This window comes from Capricornis sumatraensis, chromosome 22, assembly GCF_032405125.1.
Source record: "Capricornis sumatraensis isolate serow.1 chromosome 22, serow.2, whole genome shotgun sequence".
In the NCBI taxonomy this organism is placed as follows: domain Eukaryota; kingdom Metazoa; phylum Chordata; class Mammalia; order Artiodactyla; family Bovidae; genus Capricornis; species Capricornis sumatraensis.
Window position 1 is genome coordinate 34,210,379 of NC_091090.1, and position 27,859 is coordinate 34,238,237.

Genomic DNA, 27,859 nt, shown 5'->3' on the forward strand with positions numbered 1-27,859 from the left:
CCAGCATGTACCACTAGGCAAGTAAGTGCATTTATGTCTCTTAGTGGAGACAAAAGCGTGACAACTATCATACAGTTCCCTATCCTAGCAGCTAACCATCCTCCTGGGTCCTGAACCCCCTCAGCCAATTTTCCTGAGAAGTGGTCTTGCAAGCTGGACATGGCAGTGTGGGTAAATTATATACAGGATCAAGATTCTATCTATGTTCTTAACAGCACCACACTCTTCACCCTTGAGTTAAATACTTGTGAAACCAAGGATTTTGACCCCACAGTAATGCTGAACATATACCTGTTTAAAAGCAGTTTGGAGTGCTGTGTACTCTGAATGGTGAGAAATTTCCCCCTCTCTTATTACTCAATCAGGTCTTGATAGTTATGCCCAAAGAGTCACTTACAAATCCCTCAATGATACTTTCTTTGATGCAGAAACCCTCAAGGTCACATGACATCACAAAGGCCATTTTCCTGAGTGAGCAGCTACTTGCCTGCTCCTAAGGACTGCCACCAAACAGATTTATTTGTTTTAAGCAAATGCCTGAGTGTCATTTGGATGTGTATTTTACTTCAGAATAAATTACAGATAATAAAGGTATCTAGATCCCAGGCTAAAATAATAATAAAGAAAAATCACTTAAAAGATACCACATACCTAAAGTTCAGTTCTATTTTGTAAATTTTTCCAATGATATCTACCTTTACAAGCTTTCCCTCTTTAGTTCCCAGAACAGGGATTGAATCTATGCTCCCTGCAGAAGAAGCAGGGAGCCAATACCCTGGAACACTAGGGAATTATTTGAATTCTTAATATCTGTGAAATGGCTGCAGTGGGTGTCCCCATGCCTTGGCTAAATTATTTGATCCCATCTGTAGTTTGAACTCTCTACACACCCAAGAGAAATTCAGAATTTTTCATCATTTTTGTCTTCTGAGGAATACAAGGTGAACACAGTATGCTCAGGCAATGTGTCACCTTGGAAGCCTGAAGTATCAGTATGACTCCCATGAAGCACAATTCCTTTATGTATTTATTTTAATTGGAGTCTAATTACTTTACGATATTGTGGTTCTTGCCATACATTCACATGAATCAGCCATGGGTGTACATGTGCTACCCATCCCGAATCCTCCTCCCACCTCCCTCCCCATCTCATCCCTCAGGGTCATCCCATTGTACCAGCCTTGGGCACCCTGTCTCATGTTCGAACCTGGACTGGCGATCTGTTTCACATATGATAATATACATGTTTCAATGCTATTCTCTCAAATCATCCCACCCTCGCCTTCTCCCACAGAGTCCAAAAGTCTGTTCTTTACATCTGTGTCTCTTTTGCTGATCTGCATATAGGGTCATCATTACCATCTTTCCAAATTCCATATAATTGCATTAATATACTGTATTGGTGTTTTTCTTTCTGACTTACTTGCTCTGTATAATAGGCTCCAGTTTCATCCAGCTCACTATAACTAATTAAAATGCATTCTTTTTAATAGCTGAGTAATATTCCATTGTGTATATGTACCACAGCTTTCTTATCCATTTGTCTGCCGATGGACATATAGGTTGCTTCCATGTCCTGGCTGTTGTAAACAGTGCTGCAATGAACGTTGGGGTAAACGTGTCTCTTTCAATTCTGGTTTCCTCGGGAAACACAGTTATTAACCAGCACCAGACTGACTAACAATCAGAAAATAATACAGAACAAGAGCAACAACATGTGCAATGTCTGTGAGGCCACAAACCAGCCAGACACTGCTTCCTGAACTTAGGTTTTTAAAATGGACTATGTGAAATAAATGAGGGACTCTCACTTGTTTATCTTGTATCGTACAAGTCAGCAAGGAAGGCTTGAGAGTTTCTCACCTGATATGTGTCCTCACCTTGGTAGTTGTGTTCTGGCTTTTAGGACTTCTATTCATTAGAACAACTGTAGTCTGTATACTGTAGAATGGTAGTCAGCATATAGTGACCCCTGTAATATCCTCTTTTATCTCCTAGTCAGTATATTTCAGTGTTAACTGTTTGCCCAGGGTTCCGCTAACCAGGGTCACTGAGGACGGAAGAACAGATTATAGTAGTCTGTCAAGCCTTTCCTCTGCAGGCGTGCTCTTTTCTGATGCCTGTTTGTATTATGACTGAGAGCTTCTTCCGTCTTTTCAGTATTGTAGCATAGTTCAACTTGATATGGCAGACTCGGAACCACACTGCATGGAAATGTGTTGTGGACCTGGTTTCCTGGGAAGGGGTTCTCTGTGTAAATGCAAAAATGAGAAGTTGTATGCCTCCTGAATCAGAGGGTTCAGGGGAAGGTGTCCCTGAGGCAGCTGTAGGGATTGGGTATTCATGCTCCTTTTAAACAATCTATTCTTCTGATTTATATTGTTTGGTGGATTCTTTTAACCATTTTGTAGTGAATTAAATCCACAATGTCTTTAGAAGCTGCAAGTTCTTCTAATTAGGTGACCATTTTGAGGGTAATTTTAACTTCTTTTGAGAGTGAAACTCTTCAGTTGTGAAAAGTGAAAGTCGCTCCATCGTGTCCAACTCTTTGTGACCTGATGGACTGTAGCCCATGAAGCTCCTCTGTTAATGGCATTCCTCAGGCAAGAATACTGGAGTGGGTGACCATTTCCTTCTCCAGGGGATCTTCCTGACCCAGGGATATTCCTTGGGGATTGAACCTGGGTATCTTGCATTGCAAGCAGATATTTTACCCTCTGAGCCACCAGGGAAGCTGTTGCCATACCTGTGGCTTTAGTCTCAATGAAGCATCCTAGGCATTTCCATTAGGTTATTGGGGATACTCAGGATCAATGGAATGTCACTGTTAGTTGTCAAAACCTTTCTCAGGAGCCCAGTCCTGATTTTGTGTTAGCCGGTCACAAGCAGTGCCCACTAAATATTTTAAAGTCCTTATTTCATGCATGTGAGGATTCTGTTTAGAAAGTTTCTTAATGATGCATCCACTCATTGAAAATTGTTTGGTTTAATATAAATAAAGTGAGCACCATTGTCATCAATGTGTCATTTTATCATGATATCAATCTCTCTCTGAATTTAGTCCCCATCTTGGAAAAACCTCCAGTACTTCCCAAAGAATATTTCTCCTCATATTCCTCCACAGCATGTTCAATGTGGTTTACATTTGGCTTTAAATAACACACATTACTATGTTATTACACACAGCCAGAGGTACACAGCCACAAACTCGCACTGTACATGCAACCACTTTTAGAGTGATCTCTTAACTCTTTCTTGAGGATGAACAGTAGAAGGAAATGTTTTCTTTAGCTTATATCACTTAGATGATACCGGTTTATATATGGTGTAATTTCAGTGTTTTCTGAAATAAGTACAAATACACGGAAGTCAATGTGGTAACTTTTTATTCCTGCAAGTCATATTAAAAAGAAAATTTATAGAATTTGCTGCACTAAGGAGTTTCATGGAAGAAATCATGCCCCTTTGCTGCTATGATGGATACACAAAATGTTAAACTTTTAGAAGTGCCATTCTTTCAGGCTCTGGATTGAAACTGGGATTACCAAGAGAAGGCAGTCTCTGTACTTAGGATAAAGTTAGAGTATTTCCATTTATTAACTATGTAGAAATTTTTGTCTTAAACAATAGTGAAAATCTGAGTTAGGAGAGGAAAAATAAGTAGGATGAAAGAAATGAATAATAACTCTTATTTTCATTTATTTTCCTCTATATCTGCTGCTGCTGCTAATTCGCTTAAGTCATTTCCAACTCTGTGCGACCCCATAGACAGCAACCCACCATGTTCAGCTGTCCCTGGGATTCTCCAGGCAAGAACACTGGAGTGGGTTTCCATTTCCTTCTCCAGTGCATGAAAGTGAAAAGTGAAAGTGAAGTCACTGAGTCATGTCCAACTCTCAGTGACCCCATGGACTGCAGCCCACCAGGCTCCTTCATCCATGGGACTTTCCAGGCAAGAGCACTGGAGTGGGGTGCCACTGCCCTTTCTGTCCTCTATATCTAGTGAGATATAATTGAGCAATTTTAAAGAGTACAAAGTGTGAGTTGATATACCTATATATTGTAAAGTGATTACTACATAGTGTTAGCTAAGATCTTTATCTTGTCAAAGATTTATTCCCCTTATAAAATTTAAAACGGTTTATTTTTTTGATTCCTCAGAAATTAACTTTTAGCTGGAAGTTTGGACCTATTTGCCAATATCTCCCCATTTCTTCTATCTCTTTGCCCTGGTAACCACCATTCTTCCCTCTCTTTGTAACAAGTTCAGTTTTTCTGATGCCACATGTATGTGAGATCATACAGTATTTGTCTTTCTCTTCTGACTTATTTCATTGAGCATAATGCTGTCAAGGTCCATCCATGTTATTGCAAAGGGCAGTATTTCATTCTTCCTCATTAATGAACAATATTCCTTTGGATATGCATAGAACTTTTTCTTTAGCCATTCACCTCTTTGGTCACCTATGTTTTTTCTGTATATTGTCTATTGTGAAAAATGAGGCCATCGAACATGGGAGTGCAGATAGTGATTTCATTTTATTTGGTGTACCTAGAATTTGGATTGCTGGATAACATGGAAGTTCTATCTTTAGTTTTTTTGGTATCTTCATATTATCTTTCATAGTGGCTTACCAACTTACATTCCCATCAACAGTACATAGGTGTTCCTTTTCCAACTTCTCCAACTGTTGTTATCCTTCATGTTTTTAATGATAGCTATTCTTTTACTTTCTTCCAGCCTCACTGAGGAATAATATTTTCTTCTAGAAGTTTTATGACTTCATGTCTTATATACAATATTGCATAGGTTTGAGATGTATAGAATAGTGATTTGAGTTACATACATCATGAAATGATGATCACAATGTGTGTGTGTATATATCGTTTTTCAGATTCTTCACCTTTATAGGGGACATAGATAGTTACAAAATATTGACTATAGTTTCTTGTGCTGTACAGTTGGTCCTTATTCTATTCAGCCTCTATCTTGTTGTCTTCTAGAGATAGAAGAGATACAATCTTCTCCTGGGTTTGACAGAAAGTCTCAGGAGTCTTATTTTCTCAGCCCTGAAAGACTCTTGGACCTTAAGTTCTGCCCCTCAAACACATCTAGCTTAGCTTTTTAGCCCCTGCTTCATGAAGTTTCAAAATTTGGCAACTGCCTTACCCAAGAGAACTATGTTAGCGAGGAACCCCTTACCCTAGCAAGTTTTTGTTTCCTAAACACAATGGAGTTGCAGGATAGATTGTTCCATATTTTTGAAACTTTGGTCTGGCTTTCTGGCTTCCCAGGGAGTCCACTGGAAATAGAAATACCCACTGGAAACATCTAGCCATATGAAGTCTCTTTAACTTTTCAGCTTGTCACTCTAGCTTTATATGAGTGTTTGGCTTTTCATGTTTTCATGGCAAAGTCTCTCTCTATGTGCCATGCTCAATCCTCAGCTCACACTCAAGTTCACCAAATGCTCTGAGAGAGAAAAAAAGCACTTGTCCTTCAGCTCACTTCAGAAGTGTTCAGTGTTTTCTGTTATTCATGTCTACATCACTCTCATCACTGTCACAACTTTCTAATGGCTTCAGAAATATGGTTGCTAAAATTAATTTGACCTTTCCAAGTACAATTGTTCCTCAGTATTACTGGCCAGGGGTTGTTTCAGGCAATTCCTCCCACCCACTCCTATACCAGAAAAGCTGGATGCTCGAATCCTTTATGGAGAATGACAGATCAAATGGATCCATGTTTGTGTGAGTCTGTGGCTAAGGAGGAGTGTCTGTACTTGCAGTGGGAACTTTGGTAAGCTGTAACCTAATGCCGAAGAATTGATGCTTTTGAACTGTGGTGTTGGAGAAGACTCTTGAGAGTCCCTTGGACTGCAAGGAGATCCAACCAGTCCATTCTGAAGGAGATTAGCCCTGGGATTTCTTTGGAAGGAATGATGCTAAAGCTGAAACTCCAGTACTTTGGCCACCTCATGAGAAGAGTTGACTCATTGGAAAAGACTCTGATGCTGGGAGGGATTGGGGACAGGAGGAGAAGGGGACGACAGAGGATGAGATGGCTGGATGGCATCACAGACTCGATGGATGTGAGTCTGAGTGAACTCTGGGAGATGGTGATGGACAGGGAGGCCTGGAGTGCTGTGATTCATGGCATCACAAAGAGTTGGACACGACTGAGCAACTGAACTGAACTGAACTGAATGCACCTTATTGGGAAATGAAATTCACGAAAGGCCACCTTGAATGAAATGATAAATTTTCAGCATTTATTTTCTGAAAATGAAAAACATTAACCATCTAGATGATTATAGAGTATTGAACTTTAGTGCCAAAAAATGATATGTTTATCCGTGAAGCTTGCTGTCATGGTTTGAAAGAAAACTCCAAGGGGTTGATATAAAAAAATCATATCTTCTCTATTACAAAAAATATAATCAGAAATCACTCATATTCAGTACAAGCAGAGATAAGATTAGTGCAGAACTCAACAATTCAGTAATCTATTTTCACTTAAATGAAGAAAAATCCTTGTTCTATTATTTCATTAGCAGAATAATACATGAAAAACCATCCAACTTTCCATTTTTAAATAAGAACTATTTAAGAAGAACATATTTGCACGGAAGCACATTGAGCTTACCAGACAATTATTTCTGTGTTTTATATTGTTTTATAAATTCCTTTCATTATCTGCCTTTTTATCATATCCTATTAAATACTAAAAATATTAAAATCTCTGGTAAAAGAAAATATTTTTCCTACTAGTAAATTATGCGTTTTTGTATGCTACATTATAAAAATACATATATACAAACAAATATTCACAACAAATGTCTTTTTCAGTCAAGATAAACTTAATTCAAGGCAATATAAAACCAGGAGTAGAATTTTCATCTGAAAATTATCACTATGATTTCTCTCTCAAGACCTGGTCACTAAGTATCTGCATGGAATGAAGAGATCAGAGAGACTCACAGGACACATGATCTTGAATTGAGATCTTCATTAAATTGAGATCTTCAAGACAAGGTTCATCTGAGTTGGCCAAAAATTGCTAATATCTAAACACTTTAAATCTATTAAAGATAGTCAATGGATAGAAGAAACTTAGATCACTTAGAAGATAAACCCAAATTTTATGTGAAAGTAACAAAAAAAATACTTAGTGTGATCATTTAGAATCAAAGTGTTCTGCTAATATCTGGTTTATTTAAAACGATTAAGAAGTAAATGATTTGAAGTTCAGCGTCCATACAGAAAGTGCAAGTGCTTTAAGTTTCAGGTTTGATGAATTTTCACAGATTGAATATTTTATATCACCAACATCCAGATGAAGAATCACAACCTGACCAGAACTCCAGAATTCCCCTCCCCCACATGTCTTCCAAGGGATAACTACAAGTTCCCAGGAGAAGAACTGTTCTGACTTTCAATACCAGAGATTCGTTGTGCCTGGGTTGAATTTTATGTAAATGGAATGATACAGTAGGAATTATTTTGTATCTAGTTTGCTCACTGTAAGTCATGTTTGTAAGAATTATTCATGTTTTTGTATGTGTAATTATTGTTCATTCCCATTAATGTGTAGTACATGATATACCATAGTTTATTTTTAGAATATCTTATTTAACATATATTCTCCCTAGCAAAAGGTTTAGCCCAATGGGGACAGGAGCCTCTGTCTCACTGATATGTCTCAAGTACCTAGAACACTGTCTCGCACATGGTCGGTGCTTTATAAGGATGTGTTGGATACATTAACTAGTGTTTAGTCACTCGAAAGTCTTCCATTGCAGAACTTCCTGGGCCTGCAAGCACTGCATTAACTTTGTCCCAAGTCTAGGATTCTCCTCATTTGTCTCCTTAGTGCCCCTTTGACTTCCTTGTTTCTCAAAGTGTAAATCAGGGGATTAAGCAGGGGAGTCACCAGAGTATAGAAGAGTGCAATGCTTTTGTTCACATCCTGTGAATAGCTGGAAGGAGGCTGAAGGTACATGGAGATGAGCGTCCCAAAGAAAATAATCACTACCATTAGGTGAGAACCACAGGTTCCAAAAGCCTTCTGTCTCCCTTGGGCCGACTTTATCTTCAGGACTGCATGGGTAATGTGACCGTAGGATACTAAGATGAGTGACAGGGGCACCACCAAGAAGAACACACTGACAGCAAAGAGTTCAGCCTCATTGACAGAGGTGTTGGTGCAGGCCAGTTTCAGCATCACTGGAACTTCACAGAAGAAATGGTCCACTTGGTTTTTACCACAGAGGGGAAGAGTCATGGTCAGTGCTGTCTGGACTACAGAATTGCCAAAGCCTGTAAGCCAAGCAGTTACAACCAGCTGCAAGCAAAGCTGGGGATGCACGATCACCATGTAGTGGAGGGGACGGCACACAGCTACATACCGGTCATAGGCCATGACAGACAGGAGGACACACTCTACTCCCCCAAGTCCCAAGGCAATGAAGAGCTGGGTCACACAGCCACCATAGGTGATGGTCTTGTCCTTCCCCTTAAAGTTGGCCAGGGTCTGAGGGACAGTGCAAGTAGTCAAACAGAGATCCATAAAAGAGAGGTTGGAGAGGAAGAAGTACATAGGGGTGTGGAGGTGAGGATCCATCGTTGACAAAAGTATAATGGCGCCATTGCCTAAGCAGCTCAAGAAGTAGATGATCAGGATGACCACAAAGAGAGCCGTTTCCAGCTGGGGCTGGTTGGAGAAGCCCAGGAGAATGAACCCAGAGAAGGCGCTGTCGTTAGCTCTTTCCATTGTACTCTGCTTGTTGGAGTTAAGAGAACTCCATACTGTTAAGCTGCTTGTTTAACCCACGCCTTTCCCCCTGAGGAAGTAGAGTTTTTGAGGAAGCTTGAGGCATTTTCACAGTTACTCTTTTGTTGACAAAACAGGGAGGGCCAGAGAGTTACTTTGTAAGAGTAAGAGTATCTTCTGTTTCAGGCACTGACTGGAGCACTTTCTAGGCAATTTGTCACAACAACTCTATGAGCTTGGCATTATCATGATTTCTACTAAATATATGAAGGAACTGAGGTTTAAAGACCTGCAGTGATTTTATGAGAGCGATGTACTTAATAAACCACTGAGACAGGATTCCAACAGACTCTACAATATAAGTTTTTAACTGCTGGGGATACTGTCTATCTTTATGACTGTATGAACTAGAAAGATAACTCAAAAGTTTCTCAAAAATTAAATCTAGATGTTTTAAATAAGATATAAATATGTACTGCCTCAGTACTAGCTTCCCCCCGCCCCCACCCTGGAGGATTGAATATATTTAAAGACCGGCTTTTCTGTTTATGTTTTGTGTAGAGAAAAACTTTATTTTTCTGAAGATGCACAGATAATAGCATTTACTATTAACAATTTTATTCAGTTGTGAACAATGCATTTTAATTTGTGGAGTAGTGGAGACTTTGGTGTTGAGTCTGTAATAGTTTCTTTGATTGGAAAAGTTTTATTGGAAGTGATTTAAGATTTTATTGTATCCAAACTGCAAGTTCCAGATGGACTCAGTCTGAGTAACCATCATTGTAACCACCTGTGGTGAAAACTCAGGAAATCATCACTAGCTTTTAATTTTCTTTCACTTTATAAGTCTTTTGAAATTGTAAAATGGACTGGAATGGGTGTATTTAACTCAGATGACCATTATATCTACTACTGTGGGCAAGAATCCCTTAGAAGAAATGGGGTAGCCATCATAGTCAACAAGAGTCCAAAATGCAGTACTTGGATGCAAATCTCAAAAATGACAGAATGATCTCTGTTCATTTCTAAGGCAAACCATTCAATATCACAGTAATCCAAGTCTATGCCCCAACCAGTAATGCTGAAGAAGCTGAAGTTGGATGGTTCTATGAAGACCTACAAGACCTTCTAGAAGTAACACCCCCAAAAGATGTCCTTTTCATTATGGGGGACTGGGATGCAAAAGTAGGGATTTAAGAAACACTTGGAGTAACAGGCAAATTTGGCCTTGGAGTACAGAATGAAGCAGGGCAAAGGCTAATAGAGTTTTGCCAAGAGAACGCACTGGTCATAGCAAACATCCTCTTCCAACAACACAAGAGAAAACTCAACACATGGACATCACCAGATGGTCAAAACCAAAATCAGATTGATTTTTTTCTTTGCAGCCAAAGATGGAGAAGCTCTATACAGTCAGTGAAAACAAGACCTGGAATTGGATCATGAATTCCTTATTGCCAAATTCAGACTTAAATTGAAGAAGGTAGGGAAAACCACTAGACCATTCAGGTATGAACTAAATCAAATCCCTTATGATTATACAGTGGAAATGACAAATAGATTCAAGGGATTAGATCTGATAGACAGAGTACCTGAAGAACTATGGATGGAGGTTCATAACATTGTATAAAAGGCAGGGATCAAGACCATCCCCAAAAAAGCAATGCAAAAAGGCAAATGGCTGTCTGAGGAGGCCTTAGAAATAGCTGTGTATAGGAGAAGCAAAAGGCAAAGGAGAAAAGGAAAGATATACCCATTTGAATGTAGAATTCCAAAGAATAGCAAGGAGAGATAAGAAAATCTTCCTCAGCAATCAGTGTGAAGAAATAGAAGAAAACAACAGAATGGGAAAGTCTAGAGATCTCTTCAAGAAAATTAGAGATACCAAAGGAACACTTCATGCAAAGATGGGCACAATAAAGGACAGAAATGGTATGGACCTAACAGAAGCAGAAGATATTAAGAAGAGGTGGCAAGAATACACAGAGGAACTATACAAAAAAGATCTTCATGACCCAGATAATCACGATGGTATGATCACCAACCTAGAGCCAGACCTTCTGGACTGTGATGTTGAGTGGGCCTTAGGAAGCAACACTACAAACAAAGCTACTGGAAGTGATGAAATTCCAGATGAGCTATTTCAAATCCTAAAAGATGATGTGGTGAAAGCGCTACACTCAATATGCCAGAAAATATGGAAAACTCAGGTAGTGGCCACAGGACTGGAAAAGTTCAGTTTTCATTCCAATCCCAAAGAAAGGCAATGCCAGAGAATGCTCAAACTACCACACAATAGCACTCATCTCACATGCTAGTAAAGTAACATTCTTCAAGCCAGGCTTCAGCAGCATGTGAACTGTAGACTTCCAAATGTTCAAGATGGATTTAGAAAAGGCAGAGGAACCAGAGATCAAACTGCCAGCATCTGTTGGATCATTGAAAAAGCAAGAGAATTCCAAAAAAAATCTATGTTTGCTTTATTGACTATGCCAAAACCTTTGAGTGTGTGTACCACAACAAACTGTGGAAAATTCTTAAAGAGATGGGAATACCAGACCACTTGACCTGCCTCTTGAGAAATCTGTATGCAGGTCAGGAAGGAATAGTTAGAACTGGACATGGAACAACAAACTGATTCCAAATAGGGAAAGGAGTACGTCAAGGCTGTGTATTGTCATCCTGTTTTTTTAACTTATATGCAGAGTACATTATGTGAAATGCTGGGCTGGATGAAGCACAAGCTGGAATCAAGATTGCTGGGAGAAATATCAGTAACCTCAGATATGCAGATGAATCACCTTTATGGAAGAAAGCAAAGAAGAACTAAAGAGCCTCTTGATGAAAGTGAAAGAGGAGAGTGAAAAAGTTGGTTTAAAGCTTAACATTCAGAAAACTAAAATCATGGCATCTGGTCCCATCACTTCTTGACAAATAGATGGGGAAACAATGGAAACAATGTCAGACTTTATTTTTCTGGGCTCCAAAATCACTCCAAAATGATTGCATCCATGAAATTAAAAGATGCTTACTCCTTGGAAGAAAAGTTAGGACCAACCTAGATAGCATATTCAAAAGCAGAGACATTACTTTGCTGACTAAGGTCCCTCTAGTCAAGGCTATGGTTTTACCACTGGTCGTGTATGGATGTGAGAGTTGGACTATAAAGAAAGCTGAGCACCAAAGAATTGATGCTTTTGAACTGTGGTGTTGGAGAAGACGCTTGAGAGTCCCTTGGACTGCAAGGAGATCCAACCAGTCCATCCTAAAGGAGATCAGTCCTGGGTGTTCATTGGAAGGATTGATATTGAAGCTGAAGCTGCAATACTTTGGCCACCTGATTTGAAGAGCTGACTCATTTGAAAAGACCGTGATGTTGGGAAAGATTGAGGGCAGGAGGAGAAGGGGACACCAGAGGATGAGATGGTTGGATGACATCACCAACTCAATGAACATGAGTCTGGGTAGACTCCAGGAGTTGGTGATGGACAGAGAGGCCTGGCATACTGTAGTTCATGGGGTAGCAAAGAGGCGGACATGACTGAGTGACTGAACTGAACTGAACTGAATACCTAAGGAAAAGAAATATTTCATAATAGTACTGCATCCTGAAAAGAGTCTAGTATATATAGCAAGTTTACAAAACAATTTTGTTGAATAAATGAAAAAGAAGTTTAAAGACTATAAAGGACTTTAGAAACTGAATTTAGGAGCTATAGGAATTTATAGTCGTACAAGAGGAAAACAAATGAATTTTTGAACAAGAGTTAAAAGCAGTCTTGACTGTTCTAACTTTAGATTTTTTTAGCTGCTAGGTTTTATGGAAACTTGTAGGACTCCAACTTTTGTAAACATCACATTTTTATTAGCAAAATCCATGACCAGGCAGGAGGATCTTCTGCTGCCTCTCAATTACACGTTTTCTGTTGGTTCTTAGTACTTCAATTCCATTTTTTATTAGTTTTTTAGTGATTATTTTCTGGCTTTGTGGCTGTTGTAACTGTGGTGTCAAAATGTTAAATTAATTTGGAATTAAAAGTTCTAAAACGCAATTAAATTGGAATAGGATACTTGGTGTCTAAGTATCAATCTACTGCTAATAATCTCTGAGATTTTAAAGACTGCCCTCCAACCCATGCATCTTGGTCTTTTCTGCTTCCTAATGATAGAAATAACATTATTAGCTTTTAATAAGAGATAATATCTTTAGTTCTTTACTGAAAGCTGGTAGGCTTGTGTTCCAAGAGATCTATTGTCATATTTTGAGTAAGCTCTTCTCAGTCTTTGCACATTCTTTAGTGATCCCATGATTAAGATCCCATGGTTAAGATTAAGGTCCCATGGTTCTTAATTCCTGTATCCTCTAGATTATCAGGCCCTTTTGTCAAAATACCCAGAACCATAAAACTGGCAATAGTTACTACAATTTGTTTTATCAAATGTATTTTTCTTATCTTTGCTTCTTCCCTCTATCCTTGTACTTTAAGAGTCACAGAGAGTGACCTTTTCCTGTCCATCATGGTGCCAGTTGAAGTTTTTGGCAGTTTTTGTATAGGCTATTTCTCATAGATCACTGAAATGTCTTAACATTCAGTCTGGAACATGATGGGAAATGATTTTGTTTTTCTCAGTGATGCACAGAATGTGATCTGAACTAAGAAAAAGTTCATTCTGACAAGAATATGTAAAATTCTTTGTAACTACAAAAGTAGAAACAAATTGACATGTGCATTTAAAACAAATTTCCATGCTGCTGCTGCTAAGTCACTTCAGTCGTGTCCAACTCTGTGCAACCCCATAGATAGCAGCCCACCAGGCTCCCCCATATCTGGGGTTCTCCAGGCAGGAACACTGGAGTGGGTTGCCATTTTCCTATCTGCTGTATAGAATACCACAATTTAGAGATTTAAGACAGCAGAAATTTATCGTTTTACAATTCCGGAGGTTAGAAGGTCCAAAACGTAGGTCCTCCAGGACCTCTGAAACCTGTTGGGGAGAATATATCTTTGCAACTGTCTAGTTTTTGGTGCTTTGGTGATAATTTTAGGGGTTTCTTGACTTGCAGCATCAGCCCTTCAATTATTTCCTCAGCAGTCACATGGCAGTGTCCTTGCTTCTCTATTCTGTGTTTCTTCATATTGTATTAGGGATCACACTAGTGAGTAGAACCTCATCTTAACTTCATTACATCTGCAGAGATTCTACTTTCATATAAGGTCACATAAACAGGAATTTGGGTTTGGGATTTCAACCTATCATTGGATGGGGGAAGGGACACAGTTCAACCAATAGAAAGTATAATGTAATCATGCCTGTTAACTTGTAGCAATTCTTTACTCTAAGTGCCTAGTATGCAGTGGTAAGCCTAAGATGCAGGTATTAGATCTATCTTAGTCTAAGTTCATAAATGAGGTGCATTTGGTCATGATAATTGCTAAGTGTTATGGATAATGTTGCTATTTCTCATTCTAAGTTCTGTGTAGATAGCAGAAGTCTGCAATAGTAGGGAAAAACTGAATCCCTTTACTTGGCATGAATGTCCAATGAAGGTTATTTTCCCATACACACTTTTGTTACACTTTATAAATCAAAATATCATTACAGACTATATGATAATAAGATATAACATTTTGTTTGAATTGGTAGAGAAAATACTTACCTCGTTTCATTTCTCCTTTCATCCATACCACTATTCTCCAAGTTTGGAGTTCAGATTCCTCTTTCAGTCCAGAACTTACTTTAAGTAAATAGCAAACTGATGCATAGACACTGTCTTTGCAGATATCACCACCACATTTTTGGGTAAAAGAAACTTTGTCTTGTGGCCTTAGAGACACTTGAATTGGTGTTGGACTAGGAATATGGCATCTTCTTTAAGAGAAAATAACAAGATGAAAGATTTAAAACTACTTCTAGAAGAAACAAGATGGTCTTGAAGGATCACCATAGTTGTATGAAATTAGAGGCTTGGTGTATTGATGAAAATGTTAATATCAGACAGATGAATCACATAACTACTTGTCCCCCATGAAAGGCAGTAATTCAGTGGTTATCAAGTGAGTGTGGTCTTGGAATTGAGGAAAGGTATTTGAGGTATGCAGATGACACCACCCTTATGGCAGAAAGTGAAGAGGATCTAAAAAGCCTCTTGATGGAAGTGAAAGAGGAGAGTGAAAAACTTGGCTTAAAGCCCAACATTCAGAAAGCTAAGATCATGGCATCCACTCCCATCACTTCATGGCAAATAGACGGGGAAACAGTGGAAATAGCAGCTGACTTTATTTTTTTTTGGGGGGGGGGCTCCAAAATCACTGCAGATGGTGATTGCAGCCATGAAATTAAAAGATGCTTACTCCTTGGAAGGAAAGTTATGAACAACCTAGATAGCATATTAAAAAGCAGAGACATTACTTTGTCACCAAAGGTCCATCTAGTCAAGGCTATAGTTTTTCCAGTGGTCATGTATGGATATAAGAGTTGGACTATAAAGAAAGCTGAGCACCAAAGAATTGATGCTTTTGAACTGTGGTTTTGGAGAAGACTCTTGAGAGTCCCTTGGACTGCAAGGAGATCCAACCAGTCCATCCTAAAGGAGATCAGTCCTGGGTGTTCACTGGAAGAATTGATTTTGAAGCTGAAACTCTAATACTTTGGCCACCTGATGCTCTTCGCAGAGAGTGAAGACCCTGATGTTGGGAAATATTGAAGGCAGGAGGAGAAGGGGACGCCAGAGGATGAGATGGTTGGATGACATCGCCGACTCAATGGACATGAATTTGGGTAAACTCAGGGAGTTGGTGATGGACAGGGAGGCCTGGCGTGCTGTGGTTCATGGGGTTGCAAAGAGTTGGACACGACTGAGCTACTGAACTGAACTGAACTGATTTGAGGGGAAGTAGATAGGACAGAATCCTTAGGATAAATACAGAGCCATGCATTTAAATATGTTTTAAAATATGCTAAACTTGAAAGTGATTAGTTATCAAAGGCAAGGAAAATGAAAATTATAACTCACTCAGGCTCCATTGAAGGTAGAACCAGTTCTTTTAAAAATTACATTTACCATAACTTTTGTCATCTGCAGAGTTTCCCCAGGAGGAATCTGAGTGCAGTGCATGTTTCAGGGCCTATGAGGGAGTATGAATCAAAGTAGACAGTTAATTCTGTAACTAAACAGATGTTGGAATCTGTAAAATCTATGGAAATTGCCTATAAAAGGGCTAATATTATATCTGAAGGATATTTTTATAAGCACCGGAGTCAAAGTATGTGCTTTAAGAGACTGAGATACTTGAAGATGTGTTTATTTTTAGTGGCCCCAAGAGTGTCCTGCCCCATGTAACTCATTAGCTTCAGTTCAAGTATCCAGAGTTTGACTGTCTCTAGGGTACAAGGAAAGAGGGAGTCTCTGGAGAGATGACATCAACATAGTCCATCTTTTCCTTCCAAATTGATTAGGAGTGAACCTATTGTTTCCACTTAACTTTCAAATTTCAAATCTAGTATTATTGATTGCAAATCTTTTTTGGCTAGTCTTTAAAAAAAATCATTTAATTTTGTCTGTGCTGGGCCTTTGTTGCTGTGCACAGGCTTTCTCTAGTTGTGGTGAGCAGGGGCTACTTTCTAGTTCAGGTGCTTGGGCTTCTTACTGCAGTGGCTTCTCTTGGGCTGTAGTTGCACAGAATTCAGTGGTTGTGGCACATGGGCTTTGTTGCCCTAAGGCATGTGGGAGTTTTCCCTGACCAGGGATTGAAACTGTGTCTCTTGAATTGGCAGTTGGACTCTTAATCACTGGACCACCAGGGAAATCCTAGTCTTTAAATTTCTTTATAAGTTGAGATATAGTTGACACTTACATTAGTTTCAGGTGTACACCATATTGATTCAATATTTGTATGAATTTAGTTTTCATGTAGACTCTAATTGTAGTGGAATGAGAAAAAATACTCAAATTATCTTATTCTCTGTGTATATATTGAAGGTCCATGTATATCCTTCAAGTGGATTTTCATTTAAGATGTGATTGTGAATGTGGATTTGAAGAATCTCCTTAATGTTTAAAAATGAGAATTCCTTTTCTGCTCAAATTTCTTTGTGCACTATTCTCTTCAGTAAAGTGTATAAACTCTTAAGCATCATAGTCAAGGTTCTTCTTATCCTGTGGTTTCCTTATTGTTTAGTTTCACAGTTCAGCTTTTCCCCTATGATGCTTCTTTTGCTTTGAGTGTTTTGATATGGTGTATTTCTTTCAACCATCATACTTCAGTTCAAGCTCTGGTTTCTCTTCAGATTGAGTAAATCTTTTGCCTTTTTTTTTTTTTTTCAACTTTAAAGCATTTTTTTTCCCTCTTTGAAGTGTGTTTTCTTCCAGGTATGTAGGGAAAAATTGGAGCTCAGAAGGGCTTCAAAAGAAAGCACCAGCTCTGTGATTTTGGAAAAATAAATGTTATCGGACATCTCAGCAACTTAATAAGTCTAAAATGATTCAACATTTAAAAAAAATGTAGCTTCCCAATGTACTTAATCTTTCTGTAGGCTGTATGTATAAAGTGACTAGGGGAGAAGGAATAAATATGTGATGTTTACAATATAATCAAAGATTGGCTTGTTGTACTGGCTCAGATAGTGAATAATCTGCTGCAGGGCAGGAGAACTGGGTTCAATTTCTGGTTTGGGATGATGTCCTGGAGAAGGGAATGACTACCCACTCCAGTATTCTTGCCTGGAGAATTCCATGGACAGAGCCTGGTGGGCTACAGTCCATGAGTTGCAAAGAATTGGACATGACTGAGTGACTAATACAACAAGAAATAAACACATACACATCCATTTTTTTATATGTACATACACAATATTTTGTAAATATTGGCTTTCTACTTACCAATATGTTCTTTGCAGAATTATGGAAATCATTCTCTTTATGGTAGATGGGGGAACAAGGTAAATGAAATGCAAAAGAGCCAATATAGAAAGCAGATGGGAGAAAAGAAGTTGAGGGGTGGGAAAAAAGAGATAAAGAAATTGAAAAGACTGAGACTTTTGAGGGGGGATCTCTAACTCAAACATGCATACAAGATAGATTATTAATAAAATAAATTGGGCCAAGTATAAGAAACACCAGCATAAAAAATTAAGTAAAACATAACAGAAGCTATGGTTTTTCCAGTAGTCATGTATGGATGTGAGACTTGGACAGTGAAGAAAGCTGAGCGCTGAAAAATTGATGCTTTTGAACTGTGGTGTTGGAGAAGACTCTTGAGAATCCCTTGGACTGCAAGGAGAGCCAACCAGTCCATCCTAAAGGACATCAGTCCTGGGTGTTTATTGGAAGGACTGATGTTGAAGCTGAAGCTCCAATACTTTGGCTACCTCATGTGGAGAGTTGACTCATTGGAAAAGACCCTAATGCTGGGAAGGATTGGGGGCAGGAGGAGAAGGGGACGACAGAGGATGAGATGGCTGGATGGCATCACCGACTCGGTGGACATGGGTTTGGGTAGACTCCAGGAGTTGGTGACGGACAGGGAGGTCTGGCATGCTGCAGTTCATGGGGTTGCAAAGAGTCAGACATGACTGAGCAGCTGAACTGAACTGAACTGAACTGAACAGAATAATTTTACAATTAAAATCGAGTAACAGAAAATTGCATTTATAGTCTTAAAAATCCATTCATTAAAAAAAAATAGGACCCCCTAGAACTTATTCATTTAATAACTAGAAGTCTGTACACTTTGACCAATATCCTCTATTTTGCTAACCTCCCAGCCCCTAAAAGTCTGCATTCTATTCTTTTTCTATGAGTTTGGCTTTTTAGATTTTACAGAGAGATTAAATTCTTGCTTGAACTGGCATGGTTTCTAAATGATGGTGCTGAGAGTGAACCTAAATATTCCGACTCCAAAGTTATGCTCTTTCCATGGAACCATGAAGTATCTTTTTAAAAATGCTTTTTAATAAAGGCTCACTCTCACTTGGTAGAGACTAATGGTTACCAAAAGATGGCGATCAATTATCTTAATGTTTTAATCATCTTGTACATTCAATGTTTTCCTCAGTGTGATTGTAAGCTTTGCTATAAATTTTGTTTATAATTTTCCAACTTAAGATGTCATTAATTTACATACTTTAATTAGTTAAGAAGGAAACATTTGATATCAAAATAAATGACTAAGTTTAACAGAATCTTGAGTTAAAATAGAAATTGGTTCAAAGTGTCATATGGTTTTTCATATATTCAGCAACCTGAACACAAATTTTTTAGTTGGTCAAACGATGAAATAAGATATAGTAAACCAAATTTTGGAAGCTTTTTAATGCAAGTGTTTTCTGCATATGTTTATGTAAGTGCATATTTTGGGAGTGAGTTGATGATGAAAATGTAGTGAGTGATCTATGGGCTCTTTCCACATGTTTTTGGGGGGAGGTCGTTAAGTTCTCAGTCATTTCCACACAAGACTAAATCAACCTAATTTTTATTTAGGTTCCAGAAAATTTCCACAAAGATAAAATAGTTTGGGAGGATCTTTCAAAAACCTCATGGTATAATGGAGTATCCGTCTCCAGTCTATTGAAACTCTGCCTGCAAGACAACCTCCAGGGTTATATTTTGCACAGGAGAAGGGTGAGTGACTGAATATTGTATGGAACAAAAAGTGACCAAATCTTGTTCCTTGAATTTTGATGGAACTATAAATGTGTTCCATCTTTTGTATAAGATGACCATGTATGTGAAATTGCCTTCAAGAAGTACATTATTTGCCAATATAGAATAATTAAGCAGCATACTTGGTTTGTAGTCTGGCACTATATATTTTATCTCACTTGTAATTACTTCAGTGCATTTTGAGTTTTTTGAACTTTTGAGAATCCTTTTCCCTATCATTTTATTGTTTCCCCTCTCCCTTTTCTTCTCTTTCACTTTCAGTGTATACCATTATTCTCTATTTAACTCAAATCTCTGAGTATCTATTGTCTCTCTTAGTTCTTGTTTGTACTTCTAGACTTATTTGTCTTTTCTATTTCCCCATCTTTCCCCCGATCTTTCTTTTTCTACTTTCCTTTTTGGTCTCTTTATCCATTTATCAATGGTAACCACAGAAATCCAAAGCATGGTAGCAGTAGAGGGGTGGTAGCATTTCTTAGGAAGCTTTTACTTTTACTTCTAACTAGTAGTGAGAAAGAGAATCAGAGAGTTATTAATAATTCAGAGACCATGAATAGCATGTGAATAATTTCTGAATGGTGGCATTTAAACATTTCAGACGAAAAGTTGTCCTCACTATTCTATTTCTACTGAGAGGATGGTGTCCTGGAGCCTGGTGGAGAAGTATTCTTGCTCTGTATAACTGTCCTATAGTATGGGTATGACATTGTCCTATGTGTTGTTTCTTATGTCCTTCGGCTATCTCTCTCTCTCTGCTCTCTGTCTCTTTCTTTTTCTTTCTGTCTGCCTCTCACTCTCTATGTGCCTGTCTCTCTCTAAATAATATATGTATATCTGCATCAGTTCAGTTAAGTTGCTCAGTCATGTCTGACTTGTGGCCACCCCATAAACTGCAGCACGCCAGGCCTCCCTGTCCATCACCAACTCCTGGAGCCCACCCAAACTCATGTCCATTGAGTCGGTGATGCCATCCAACCATCTCGTCCTCTGTTGTCCCCTTCTCCTCCTGCCCTCAATCTTTCCCAGCATCAGAGTCTTTTCCAATGAGTCAGCTCTTTGCATCAGGTGGCCAAAATTTTGAAGTTTCAGCTTCAACATCAGTCCTTCCAATGAACACCCAGGATTGATCTCCTTTAGGATGGACTGGAGAAGGATGAGTGCCGAAAAATTGATGCTTTTGAACTGTGGTGTTGGAGAAGACTCTTGAGAATCCCTTGGACTGCAAGGAGATCCAACCAGTCCATTCTGAAGGAGCTGAACCCTGGGATTTCTTTGGAAGGAATGATGCTAAAGCTGAAGCTCCAGGACTTTGGCCACCTCATGCAAAGAGTTGACTCATTGGAAAAGACCTGATGCTGGGAGGGATTGGGGGCAGGAGGAGAAGGGGACGACAGAGGATGAGATGGCTGGATGGCATCATGAACTCGATGGACGTGAGTCCGAGTGAACTCTGGGAGATAGTGATGGACAGGGAGGCCTGGCGTGCTGCGATTCATGAGGTTGCAAAGAGTCGGACACGACTGAGTAAGTGAACTGAACTGAACTGAACTGAACTGAGGATGGACTGGTTGGATCTCCTTGCAGTCCAAGGGACTCTCAAGAGTCTTTTCCAACACCACAATTCAGAAGCATCAATTCTTCGGCACTCAGCTTTCTCTATAGTCTAACTTTCAAATCCATACATGACTATTGGAAAAACCATAGCCTTGACTAGATGGACCTTTGTTGGCAAAGTAAGGTTTCTGCTTTTTAATATGCTGTCTAGACTGGTCATAACTTTCCTTCCAAGGAGTAAGCATCTTTTAATTTCATGGATGCAATCACCATCTGCTCTGATTTTGGAGCCTCCCCAGAATAAAATCTCTCACTGTTTCTACTGTTTTCCCATCTATTTGCCATGAAATGATGGGACTGGATGCCATGATCTTTGTTTTCTGAATGTTGAGCTTTAAGCCAACTTTTTCACTCTCCTCTTTCACTTTCATCAAGAGGCTTTTTAGTTCCTCTTCACTTTCTACCATAAGGGTGGTGTCATCTCCATATCTGAGGTTATTGATATTTTTCCCGGTAATCTTGATTCCAGTTTGTACTTCTTCCAGCCCAGTGTTTGTCATGATGTACTCTGGATACAAGTTAAATAAGCAGGGTGACAATATACAGCCTTGATGTACTCCTTTTCCTATTTGGAACCAGTCTGTTGTTCCATGTCCACTTCTAACTGTTGCTTCCTGACCTGCATACAGGTTTTTCAAGAGGTAGATCAGGTGGTTTGATATTCCCATCTCTTTCAGAATTTTCCACAGTTTATTGTGATCCACACAGTCAAAGGCTTTGGCATAGTCAATAAAGCAGAAATAGATGTTTTCCTGGAACTCTCTTGCTTTTTCCATGATCCAGCGGATGTTAGCAATTTGATCTCTGGTTCCTCTGCCTTTTCTAAACCCAGCTTGAACATCAGGAAGTTCATGGTTCACATATTGCTGAAGCCTGGCTTGGAGAATTTTGAGCATGACCTTACTAGCATGTGAGATGAGTGCAATTGTGCGGTAGTTTGAGCATTCTTTGGCATTTCTTTCTTTTCCTTTCTTTCTTTCTTTGCAGATGTATATCTGCATATACATGTTCAATTTAAAGAATAATTTAAAAGTGGAGGTTCATGACATCTCTACTCATAACTAAAACCTGGTCACTACCCCTGACTGTCTGTAACTATTGCATTCCCTTTTCACCCCACTGATCTTAACTTTGTTATAATCAGCTTTTTAATATTCTTTTTAGTTTGGCTATAACTTTTGACTATAACCATAGTTGTTTACCACCCATGTTTGCATTCATAAGCAACAATTTGTTTTACCTGTTTTTCAACTTTATGTCAAGGGATTGATTACTTGGTGAATTTCATCTTTTTCTCTGCTCTTTTTGGAGAAAGACCTCGTTTTGATTTGTTTAGCTGTAGTTTGTGTAGTACTCTGTTGTATGAAGAGGTCAAAATTTACCTCTTTTGTTGTTGATAACATTTGGATACTGTTCATACTGTTCATGGGGTTCTCAAGGCAAGAATACTGAAGTGGTTTGCCATTCCCTTCTCCAGTGGACCACAATCTGTCAGGCCTCTCCACCATGACCCACCCGATTTGGGTTGCCCCTTGGGCATGGCTTAGTTTCATTGAGTTAGACAAGGCTGTGGTCCTAGTGTGATTAGATTGACTAGGTTTCTGTGAGTATGGTTTCAGTGTGTCTGCCCTCTGATGCCCTCTTGCAACATCTATCATCTTACTTGGGTTTCTCTTACCTTGGGCATGGGATATCTCTTCATGGCTGCTCCAGCAAAGCACAGCTGCTGCTCCTTACCTTGGATGAGGGGTATCTCCTCCCTCTGCCCTTCCTGACCTTCAATGTGGGATGGCTCCTCTAGGCCCTCCTGCACCTGCACAGCCACCACTCCTTGGACGTGGGGTTGCCCCTCCTGGCCGCCGCCCCTAGCCTTGGGCGTGGGGTTGCTGCTCCCAGTGGCCGCCCTGGCCTCTGGCATGGGGTTGCTCCTTCCTGCTGCTGCCCTTGGCCTCGGGCACCGCCCCCGGCCTCAGACATGGGGTATCTCCTCCCGGCCACTGCCCCTGACCTCGGACGTGGGGTAGCTGTTGGCTGTGCTTAGTGCGCCAGCCCGCCGCCGCCTGCACTTAGTGGTCAGTAGGTGCCCAATATACTACTGGAGGTCAGAGGAGAAATAACTCCAGAAAGAATGAAGAGTTGGAGCCAAAGCAAAAACAATACCCAGCTGTGGATGTGACTGGTGATAGAAGCAAGGTCTGATGCTGTAAAGAGCAATATTGCACAGGAACCTGGAATGTCAGGTCCATGAATCAAGGCAAATTGGAAGTGGTCAAACAGGAGATGGCAAGAGTGAATGTCGACATGCTGGGAATCAGTGAACTAAAATGGACTGGAATGGGTGAATTTAACTCAGATGAACATTATATCTACTACTGCGGGCAGGAATCCCTCAGAAGAAATGGAGTAGCCATCATGGTCAACAAGAGTCTGAAATGCAGTACTTGGATGCAATCTCAAAAATGACAGAATGATCTCTGTTCATCTCCAGGGCAAACCATTCAATATCATGGTAGTCCAAGCCTATGCCCCAACCAGTAACTCTGAAGAAGCTGAAGTTGAACAGTTCTATGAAGACCTACAAGACCTTTTAGAACTAACACCCAAAAAAGATGTCCTTTTCTTTATAGGGTACAGGAAACACCTGGAGTAACAGGCAAATTTGGCCTTGGAATATGGAATGAAGCAGGGCAAAGACTAATAGAGTTTTACCAAGAAAATGCACTGGTCATAGCAAACACCCTCTTCCAACAACACAAGAGAAGACTCTACACATGAACATCACCAGATGGTCAACACTGAAATCAGATTGATTATATTCTTTGCAGCCAAAAATGGAGAAGCTCTATACAGCCAACAAAAACAAGACCAGGAGCTGACTGTGGCTCAGATCATGAACTCCTCATTACCAAATTCAGACTTAAATTGAAGAAAACAGGGAAAACCACTAGACCATTCAGGTGTGACCTCAGTCAAATCCCTTATGATTATACAGTGGAAGTGAGAAATAAATTTAAGGGCCTAGATCTGATAGGTAGAGTGCCTGATGAACTATGGAATGAGATTCATGACATTGTACAGGAGACAGGGATCAAGACCATCCCCATGGAAAAGAAATGCAAAAAAGCAAAATGGCTGTCTGGGGAAGCCTTACAAATAGCTGTGAAAAGAAGAGAAGCGAAAAGCCAAGGAGAAAAGGAAAGATATAAGCATCTGAATGCAGAATTCCAATGAATAGCAAGAAGAGATAAGAAAGCCTTCTTCAGTGATCAATGCAAAGAAATAGAGGAAAACAATAGAATGGGAAAGACTAGAGATCTCTTCAAGAAAATTAGAGATACCAAGGGAACATTTCATGCAAAGATGGGCTTGATAAAGGACAGAAATGGTATGGACCTAACAGAAGCAGAAGATATTAAGAAGAGATGGCAAGAATACACAGAAGAACTGTACAAAAAGGATCTTCATGACCGGGATAATCATGATGGTGTGATCACTCACCTAGAGCCAGACATCCTGGCATGTGAAGTCAAGTGGGCCTTAGAAAGCATCACTACGAACAAAGCTAGTGGAGGTGATGGCATTCCAGTAGAGCTACTTCAAATCCTGAAAGATGATGCTGTGAAAGTGCTGCACTCAATATGCCAGCAAATTTGGAAAACTCAGCAGTGGCCATAGGACTGGAAAAGGTCAGTTTTCATTCCAATCCCAAAGAAAGGCAATGCCAAGGAATCCTCAAACTACTGCACAATTGCACTCATCTCACACGCTAGTAAAGTAATGCTCAAATTTCTCCAAGCTAGGCTTCAGCAATATGTGAACCGTGAACTTCCTGATGTTCACGCTGGGTTTAGAAAAGGCAGAGGAACCAGAGATCAAATTGCCAACATCTGCTGGATCATGGAAAAAGCAAGAGAGTTCCAGAAGAACATCTATTTCTGCTTTATTGACTATGCCAAAGCCTTTGACTGTGTGGATCACAATAAACTATGGAAAATTCTGAAAGAGATGGGAATACCAGACCACCTAACCTGCCTCTTGAGAAATCTGTATGCAGGTCAGGAAGCAACAGTTAGAAGTGGACATGGAACAACAGACTGGTTCCAAATAGGAAAAGAAGTATGTCAAGGCTGTATATTGTCACCCTGCTTATTTAACTTATATCCAGAGTACATCATGAGAAACGCTGGGCTAGAAGAAGCACAAGCTGGAATCAAAATTGCCGGCAGAAATATCAATAACCTCAGATATGGAGATGACACCACCCTTATGGTAGAAAGTGAAGAGGAACTGAAAAGCCTCTTGATGAAAGTGAAAGAGGAGAGTGAAAAAGTTGGCTTAAAGCTCAACATTCAGAAAACGAAGATCATGGCATCCGGTCCTGTCACTCCATGGGAAATAGATGGGGAAATAGTGGAAACAGTGTTAGAGTTTATTTTTTGGGGCTCCAAAATCACTGCAGATGCTGATTGCAGCCATGAAATTAAAAGACGCTTACTCCTTGGAAGAAAGGTTATGGGCAACCTAGATAGCATATTCAAAAGCAGAGACATTACTCTGCCGACTAAGGTCCGTCTAGTCAAGGCTATGGTTTTCCCTGTGGTCATGTATGGTTGTGAGAGTTGGACTGTGAAGAAGGCTGAGCACTGAAGAATTGATGCTTTTGAACTGTGGTGTTGGAGAAGACTCTTGAGAGTCCCTTGGACTGCAAGGAGATCCAACCAGTCCATTCTGAAGGAGATCAGCCCTGGGATTTCTTTGGAAGGAATGATGCTAAAGCTGAAACTCCAGGACTTTGGCCACCTCATGCGAAGAGTTGACTCATTGGAAAAGACTCTGATGCTGGGAGGGATTGGGGGCAGAAGGAGAAGGGGATGACAGAGGATGAGATGGCTGGATGGCATCACTGACTTGATGGACGTGAGTCTGAGTGAACTCTGGGAGTTGGTGATGGACAGGGAGGCCTGGCGTGCTGCGATTCATGGGGTTGCAAAGAGTCGGACACGACTGAGCGACTGAACTGAACTGAACTGAATATTTGGATTGTTTTCAAGTTTTGTTTGATACAAACAATGCTTCTTCGAGCATTCTTATATATGTCACCTGAGGTACGTGACCAATAATGACTTTAGAGAAGAATATTGTGTCCAGGAGTGTAATTTCAGGTCAGCATTGCTAGATAACAGCCAAACTACTATCAAAAGAGATTTTGCTAATTAATACTTGCAACAGTAAGAGTAAACTGGGAAGAAACACATTCGTAGCAGGTTTCTATTCAATCCCTCCTCTGGACAACTTAAGCAGATTTGTCTTAACTAGACCGCCTTATAAATATGATGAGATTTAACTAGTATTACATAACAGAAAATTTTAATCTATGAATGTTTTTAGTAATGGGTAGTGTAGCAGAAAATTATCAAGAAAATTGAAATTTATGAATATATGGGAAGCAGTTGGCAATAAAATGTAAATTAATCACAGAAGCTCTCTATGCTTATCTGACTAATAGCATATGGAAACTAAAATGCTTCAAACTTAAATGGCTTTCTCTGAGCTAGCTTGTACTGCTAACTAGCAGTCATGTATTACTCTGAAGCAAAATGTGTTTCCATCTTGAAAAGGGGATTTAATTTCATTTTTGAAGCTGCTTTGAAGTTTACAGCTAAAGTTTTTCAAAGTCAGGTGTTGTTTATATCTGCCTTTTCCCTGTATTGTCAAGATAAACTGTTTTGAAATAACTTAACTGATCTTTGAACTTGACTTAAACAGACACAAGGCCCATCAACTTCCTTCTATTTTTCTTTAGCCGAAATCATGTGAAACTTGAAGGCAAAGACTAGTTGAATTTAAATAAACCATGTCAATTTTGTTAAAAAAATGATAATTTTTCTCTTTATTGTTTGAGTAGATAATTAAAACCTTTGGGTATAAACTGAGCAATGTATACCTCTATGCACTGATTTTTTTTCCTTAGCCACATTAGATGTTTAGTAGTAAATGTAGTGATTTACATTGACCATAAAAGATAAGAATATGCCTAATTACTGCATTAGCTCTATGATCCCTTATAAGTGGTTATGAATTATATTAAGTGAAAAATAATTTGCATATTTATATTTAATATTAAGTAACTGAATGAATTTTTCATTACACATTTATACGTAAAAGTTGTTTTTGCAATTGTAAGAGAAAAATCTCATGTTTTGTGAAACATCTGAATTATTCAAAGATGAGAGCTAAGATAACTGGGAAGTCTAGGCAATTATCAGTCATCTGTCAAATATGTGAAATTATAAAAGAGGCAGATTTTGTGTTCTCTGCTATTTTCCTTGATATTCATTTTCCCTGATGATTGGAATCTCTGGACAGGGAGGTGACATCAGTTGATTAACACTTTAGGACACACATTCCCCAGAGACTTCAACCAGGTTTGGGTTTTTTTCTCTGTGCCAACCCAGTCACAGTGCAGTTTCATACCGCCTTCTCTCGTTGCCTATATGGATCTGTCAAAATAGCCAGGTCACTGTATTCAGGAGGTAATACTAAGAGTTCAAAATCACCTCTCTTTATCTTCCTACCATGAGATAGAATACATATCCCCAGTGCCACATGAAGATGTGTGAAGTCATCATGATAAAACATTTTATGGCTTAAGAAAGATTTCAGAATAATCTGGTGCTTGATTGCACTCATTTCACACAACCTGCTGTCTGATTTTATATATTCAAGTTCCAGTCCCCAGTACTGTGTTAAAGTAGCAACTTGGATATTAGCTAGGAAAAGAGCTTTGGTTCCACAGATAAGGTGAATAA

General features: G+C 39.4%; 2 protein-coding genes across 2 annotated transcripts in view; one reads left to right on the plus strand and one right to left on the minus strand.

Annotated features, from left to right (window-relative positions):
* The window catches only part of LOC138069278 (zinc finger protein 184-like), a 1,142,341-nt gene that overhangs the window by 706,823 nt on the left and 407,659 nt on the right, over positions 1–27,859 (plus strand). The gene's annotated exons all lie outside the window — the stretch shown is intronic.
* Positions 7,829–8,773, minus strand: LOC138069294 (putative olfactory receptor 2B8). Its single transcript, XM_068960549.1, has one exon. The coding sequence runs from the start codon at positions 8,771–8,773 to the stop codon at positions 7,829–7,831; it is 945 nt and encodes a 314-aa protein (XP_068816650.1).